Consider the following 7479-nt stretch of genomic DNA (forward strand, 5'->3'; position numbering starts at 1 on the left):
ATGCAGCGATCACTGATATGGAGTGCTGACCATATGTAGGAAAAATACACAATACTTTAATATTGTAATAGTGGTGTGTAAATGACTTTTAACTCTGGTATAGAAATTTTTCAAAAAGTATTAAAATACTTTACCTATAAATATACATTAGTGGGAACACAATAAAAAAGGATATAATTTGTGAGGGAATAAAAGTATAGTTTTGTCATATGACTTGAAATCATTATCAGCTTAAAATAGATCATTTTAACTGTTTTATGTAAACCCCATGGTAAGCAAACAAAAAAACCCCTAAAAGACACACAAAAGAAAATGAGAAATAAAGGTTATTACAAAAAAAAAATCAGTGAAACAGAAAGGAATACTCATAAGAGTAAAGTAAAAAAGTGACAAGACAGAAAAGAAAATAAATAGCAAAATAGCAAGAGTAAGTCTTTCTGTATTGATAATTACTCTAAATACAAATGGATTAAACTCCCAATCAAAGCTGGGAGCGTGGCTGAATGTATTGAGAGAGAGAGAGAGACAGCGACAGAGAGAGAGAGAGAGAGAGAGAGAGAGAGAGAGAGAGAGAGAGAGAGCGCCACCCAAATATATGCTGTCTACAAGAGACTCACTTTAGATTTAAAGACACATACACCTGAATGTGAAAGAATGGAAAAAATATTACATGCAATTGGTAATAAAAAGAGCAGAGGGGTAGTCATACTTATATTATACAAAATAAGTAAAAAACTGTCAAGAGAGAAAGAATGACATATAATGATGAGTCACTTCATCACAAAGGCATAACAATTATTAATACATATGCATCCATCATCACAGCACACAAATATATAGAGTAAACAATGACAGGACTGAAGGTAGAAATTAACAAGAGTAGGATATTTCCTCACCCCACTCTCCATAATGTACAGAACTTCTAGGCAGAAGATCAATAAAGAAACAGAGAACTTCAAAAACACAGTGGACCAAATATCCTAGAAGACATATACAGAACATTCCACTCAACAGCATGAGAATATATATTCTTCTGAAGTGCACACAGAACATTCTCTGGGACAGATAAAATTCTAAGTTACAAAACAAATCTTACCAAATTTAAGAAGACTGAAATAATGGCAAACACATTTTCCAATCACAAAGAAACCGAAGTAGAAATTAACAGCAGAAGGAAAATGGAGACTTCACAAATATGTGGAAATTAAGCAACATGATCCTGAACAATCAACAGGTCAAAAAAAATCAAAAAGGAAACTGGACAATAATTTGAGACCAACAATAATGGACACACAATATGCCAAAACTTATGGAAGGAAACAAAAGGAGTACCAATAGGCAAGTTTATGGCAAGAAACACATTAGAAAAGAAGGAAGATTTAAATAAACAACCTATTTTTACACCAGATAAAGAACTAAGTAATGCAAAGTTAGCACAGGAAAGACACAATAAAGGTTAGAGTAGAAATAAATGAAAATCTAATTAAAGGTTAGAGCAGAAATAAATGAAATAGAGAAATGAAAAAAAAACCTAAAAATTTCTTTTCAAAAGATAAACAAAATTGACAATCCTTTAGCTAGATTAAGAAAAAAATAGAGAACACTCAAATAAAAAAATCAGAAATGAAACAGGAGGCATTGCAATTGATGCCACATAAACCAAAAGGATTCTAAGAAACTATTATGAACAATTATACACCAACAAATTGGGAAACCTAGAAGAAAGGGATAAATTACTAGAAACCTATAATCTACCAAGACTGAAGTATGGAGAGCTAGAAAATCTGAAAGGATCTATAATAATAAGTGCATTGAATCTGTAATGAAAACCCTTCCAACAAAGGAAAGTTTAGGACCAGATGGCTTCACCAGCGAATTCTACCTAACAGTTAAACGACTAATGCCAGTCATTCTCAAACTCTTCCAAAAAATTGAAGAGAAGGGAACACTTCCAAACTCATTTTACACAGCCAGCATGACCCTGATATCAAAACTAGAAAACAGCACTATGAGAAAACTACTTGCCAATATCCATTATGGACATAAAAGCAAAAACTCTAAACAAAATGATGGCAAACTGAATTCAACGGTACATTAAAAAGATCATATACAATGACCAAGTGAGATGCATCCTTGGGATGTAAAGGTGGTTCAACTATGAAAATCGGTCAAAGCAATAAAATACATTAACAGATCAAAGGATAAAAATTACACGAATATCTCAATAGATGCAGGAAAGCGATGAAATTCAATATCTTTTCACGATAAAAAACCCTCAAATGAGAAACAGTTTCAAATGATCTTATATGTAGAAAACCTAAAGATTCCCCAAAAGCTTATTAGAATAAACAAATTCAGGAAAGTTGCAGGATACAAAATCAACCATCAGTTCCACTTCTATACACTAACAATGAACAGTCTGAAAAGGAAATGAATACCATTTACAACAGCATCAAAAAGTAGTAGAAAAATACTTAAGAACAAACTTGATCAAGCAGGCAAAAGACATATACACTGAAAACTATAAAACACTGCTGAAAGAAATTAAAGAAGACACAAATAAATGAAAAGACATTCCATGTTCAGGGATTCAAAGACTAAACATTATTAAGATGTCCATACTGCCTACAGTGACCTACATATTCAATAAAATCCCTATGCACATTCCAGTGAGATTTTTTGCAGAAACAGAAAAAAAATTCTAAAATATATACGTAATCACAAGACTCTGAATAAGCCATAAACGATACTGAAAAAGAAGACCAAAGCTGTAGGCCTCACATTCCTGATTTCAAAACATATTACCAAGCTACAATACCAAATCAATATGGGTCTGGCATAAAGACAGAAACATGCATAGACCAACAGAATGGAACACAGAGCTCAGATAAATTCAACACATATATGGGGGGAAGCTGGAACCCTTAAGTACTGTTGTTCAGATATAAAATGCTACATTGCTTTGGAAAACCATATGGAGTTTCTTTAAAAAACTGAAAACAGAACCATATGACCCCACAGTACCACTTCTGGGTATTTATCCACAAGAAATGAAATCAGGATCTTGAAGAGATATTTGCACTCCACTTGCACTTCACTATAGCATTACTCACAATAGCCAAAAGGTGGCAACAACCTAAGTGTTCACTGAAGGATGAATAAAGAATACGTACTACAGTAGGCTCCCCTTATCTCTCCATGCGGGATGCGTTCTAAGACCCCCAGTGGACGCCTGAAATTTTGAATAGTCCCGGACCCTATATATAGATGACCCTTAAACAAAATGGGCTTGAACTGTATAGATGCACTAAAATGCGGATTGTTTTCCATCAAATGAGGACCGATAATACGGCACTTGTGGGGCATGAAACCCGAGTATGCAGAAGCCCGCTTTTCTTATACGTGGATTCTACAAGGCTGACTGCAGGACTTGAGTACGTGGGGACTTTGGTATATAAGGGAGGTCCTGGAGCCGATCCCCTGTGTGCATGGAGGGATGACTGTATACTATGTTTTTCCTATACATATCTATATAAAATAAAATTTAATTTATAAATTAGTCACAGTAAGAGATTAACCATAATAACTAATAATAAAATAGAACAATGATAACAATATGCCACCACCATTGTTCTCTGGGGGCTATTATTCAGTAAAATAAGGGTTACTTGAACACAAACACTGCGATAATTGGACAGCTGATCTCATCACAGAGACGTCTATTAAGTGACTAAAGGATAGGCGAATATAGGATGGCTATGCTGGACAAAGGGGTGATTCACATCTGGTCAGGATGGAGCAGGACTGAGAAAGATTTCATTATGCTACTGAGAACAGCATGCAATTTAAAATTTAAAATAGTTTATTTCTGGAATTCTCCATTGAATATTTTTTAACATTAGCAAACCAACTGCAGAAAGTGAAACCACAGATAAGAGAGACTACTGTATATACATATACTGGACCTCGTTTAATTACTTCATCAAATTTAGTGGATTTATCCACTTTGCTTTTACCTTTTGCAAGTAAAGAACTGTTCCCTTCAGTACAGCATAAAAGGTTTTCCATCCTCGTTTTCCTCTTGGAGCTAGAAAGGGGGAAAAATGTAAAATTTTATTTGACATCAGCATTTTAGAAAGAGAATCTAAATGATCAACATGGTGACAGTGTTTCAATATTCTACCCAGCTACCAAAACTAATAACAATAAGAACTAAAATTGTCTGAGCCTTATGGTATACCAGGCAGCATTCTAAAATGTTTTCCATATACGATCTTAACATTTACAAGGATCCTACCAAGTTGGTACTATTGCTTTCTTCTTCTTACAAAACCGAAACACAGGGCAATAACTTGCTAATGGTCCCACAACTAGGAAGAAGAGAAGGCTGAAAAGCCAGGTAGCATGGCTGACTACAGACTGGGTAAGCACCGGAGGCATACTGGATATACATAGCAATCCAAGAGAAAGCTTAAAAAGGTCATGTACCAGAGTGCTTTACAGCTTCTTCAACGATTCTAGGAATCATAAAGTAGTCTCAGAATATGAAAGGACTGCTTTTGGCATTTCTCCCACACCTCCCTCAACCAGACTGCAAGTTTAATTATTATTACTCCTATTGCAACCTGTGCATATCTCTACTGAGAATCTTGCTGTAATGTACTATTTTTGTCTAAATGTCTCTTTCACTAGACTATGAATGTCTTGATAGGAGGTATCCTTCACCTTTAGAATTCACTAAACCTAGCACAGTGCAAGGCAGACAATAACACAATCATACAAATTCTCCAAATTAATTAATTCTTTCAGAAATTCTTAAATTTCTTCTGTCTATATTTTCCTGGATATAAAGTAGATTTTCTCTATTGACTTACATAAACTCTTACAAATTGTCCTCAAGTAAAAAGCATTAGATTAGCAAAACAGTATAGGATTTATTATCTTAATAAAATTAAAATCTGTAACTGGAAAATGTTATTGCTTGAACGTCATTTTTCTAAACATGTCTGCCGAAATAGACAGGGAGAGCCATTTACTCATGCTCTGTATCAAACACTTGGCTGTCTATAGTCCGTCTTTAACTTGGATACCTGATTACAACAGAAAGTACATTATTGTTAACCAAATCCTTTAAATCTCTTTTGACTGAATACTCAAGAATTCTTAGACTTGGAACTAGGTGAATAGCCACTTACAGAACACAGGCAATCCTGCCAACACCATACTGAGATATCCACCTGGCAAGAAAGGAGTCAAAATATCCGCCCTGCAGGTTTGCAAGGGAGATAATAAATATCATCCCTTCTGTCTTCACTAGGTGAGGCTGAAAGGTATACTAAAAATATATATAACCAAAAAAAAAAAAAAAAAAAGATAACCATACATCATGTGTAATGTAAACATTCACTACATTGTTCAACAGATGTGAAATTCTGATACTGCTCACATGAGTACTGTGCACACAGAAGGGACCAGGGCCGAGAGGGCTGCTGCAGAGCAGGACCCCAGGCGGCATGGTGTGCAGGAGGCACCTGACCTGAAAGCAGAGCCACTGGTTTCCAGACCCTTCACAATGTTACCTGTTCTGAAACCTATCCTCCCCCTCCGCAGCCCCTAACAAGTCACTCTACTGCGCTGTACTTCAGCTGTACTTTTGCTTCGTTTTAAAACGTGGGTAATTCCTAGAACTTAAGGCAAAGCACTGGCTAATGCTGGTATGGAACCTAGAGAAAATCTTTTGGTTTTCAACAGAGGAGCCATAGGCCCTGAAGTATGAAGGCTTTCCCCAAGCCCTAAAGCTAATTTATTGGCATCTTGAGATCCCTTTAGTTTAAAAATCTGTACATCTATGTTTCTACTTTTGCAGTAAATCTATGAATCCGAATACACGTTTACAAAATTTTAAACAGTTCTTTCTCATGACTACACTAAGCCTACTAGAGACAGATTCCAAAGAGCTCTCCAAGTGAAATGTGATTTTAAAAGTCACTCATGAGTGACTAATACTCACTAAGTCAGTTACTTAGTAACTGACTTACTAATTGTACTCACTTACTATACTCTCTACTTTTCTATTTCCCACAGAAGTATACAACTTAACCTTATCTTTGGCCAGTTACAATTTAGTTATCTAACACATGGATGCAACAACCTATAATCCTCCCAAAAAGATAACTAGGGAGCAATTATTCACCAGTATTTAGCTGGCGTGGTATAAAAGCACTGCTCTAAGTGCTCTGACACGTATTAATCCATTTAACTCATATCATAATGATAAGAGTAAGGTACTATTGATACTTCCATCTTACATGAGACAGATGGGTGCCAACAAGCAGAATTCAGGGGAAGAAGGGACCACCGTGCACCGTGGGCTGGGAAGGCCCTCTAAAGCAGGTGCAACTGCTCTGACTTGACAAACAACCACACACACAGTGCCGCTGCTGCCATCAGACGCTTGGCGAGGCTCTTCAGGTAAAACACAATGAGCTGGACATTAATGAATCACAAGCACTGGTCCTCATCATGAGGCCTGTAGAGAGAGTTAAAGTGATTTCACAACATGTGTGTTATTAAACACACAGAACTCCGTAAAGAGTTGTAATTTCATATAATGAACTTGATGAGAGGAAAAGTGAGAAGAGTGAGAAGATTAACGACAAGAAGCCTAATGTAGCAACTGAGAGGCTTTAACTACAAGAGCAGTGGGGAATCAATAGGCTGCCATCCTTTCATATCCAGGTATCTGATTAAAAGACACTGTTTTACATGTGAGCCCATCTTTTCACTGAAGTTTTTACTATGCATACTTAAGGTCCGAAGATAATCAACTGCTCTCCTTCTTGAAAATACAAGAACCTTGTAGGGTTTTGATTCCAGTAATCTGCCTCTATCCTTAATTTAGCTTTTTTTTGGGTGTGTTTGTTTTAGTGCTACTGAAACAGACATCATTGTTTTTCTTTTTTTTTGTTTTGTTTTTGTGCTGTACCTTGTTTTTTATTTTTTTATTTTATTTTATTTTATTTTATTATTATACTTTAAGTTCTAGGGTACATGTACATAACTTGCAGGTTTGTTACATATGTATACTTGTGCCATGTTGGTGTGCTGCACCCATCAACTCATCAGCACCCATCAATTCGTCATTTATATCAGGTATAACTCCCAATGCACTCCCCCCTGCCACACTCCCCATGATAGGCCCCAGTGTGTGATGTTCCCCTTCCCGAGTCCAAGTGATGTCATTGTTCAGTTCCCACCTATGAGTGAGAATATGCGGTGTTTGGTTTTCTGTTCTTGTGATAGTTTGCTAAGAATGATGGTTTCCAGCTGCATCCATGTCCCTACAAAGGATGCAAACTCATCCTTTTTTATGGCTGCATAATATTCCATGGTGTATATGTGCCACATTTTCTTAATCCAGTCTGTCACAGATGGACATTTGGGTTGATTCCAAGTCTTTGCTATTGTGAATAGTGCTGC

General features: G+C 36.2%; 1 protein-coding gene across 9 annotated transcripts in view; it reads right to left on the reverse strand.

Moving 5' to 3' along the window:
- The window catches only part of PSD3 (pleckstrin and Sec7 domain containing 3), a 720908-nt gene that overhangs the window by 65554 nt on the left and 647875 nt on the right, over positions 1 to 7479 (reverse strand). For all 9 annotated transcript variants that reach the window (XM_017867267.1, XM_017867272.1, XM_017867266.1 and 6 more), the window contains one exon: positions 4017 to 4087. In XM_017867267.1, the coding sequence (XP_017722756.1) occupies positions 4017 to 4087 (71 nt within the window). The remainder of the gene's footprint in view (positions 1 to 4016; positions 4088 to 7479) is intronic.

Source organism: Rhinopithecus bieti, unplaced genomic scaffold (assembly GCF_001698545.2).
Source record: "Rhinopithecus bieti isolate Rb0 unplaced genomic scaffold, ASM169854v2 scaffold_2888, whole genome shotgun sequence".
Classification (NCBI taxonomy): domain Eukaryota; kingdom Metazoa; phylum Chordata; class Mammalia; order Primates; family Cercopithecidae; genus Rhinopithecus; species Rhinopithecus bieti.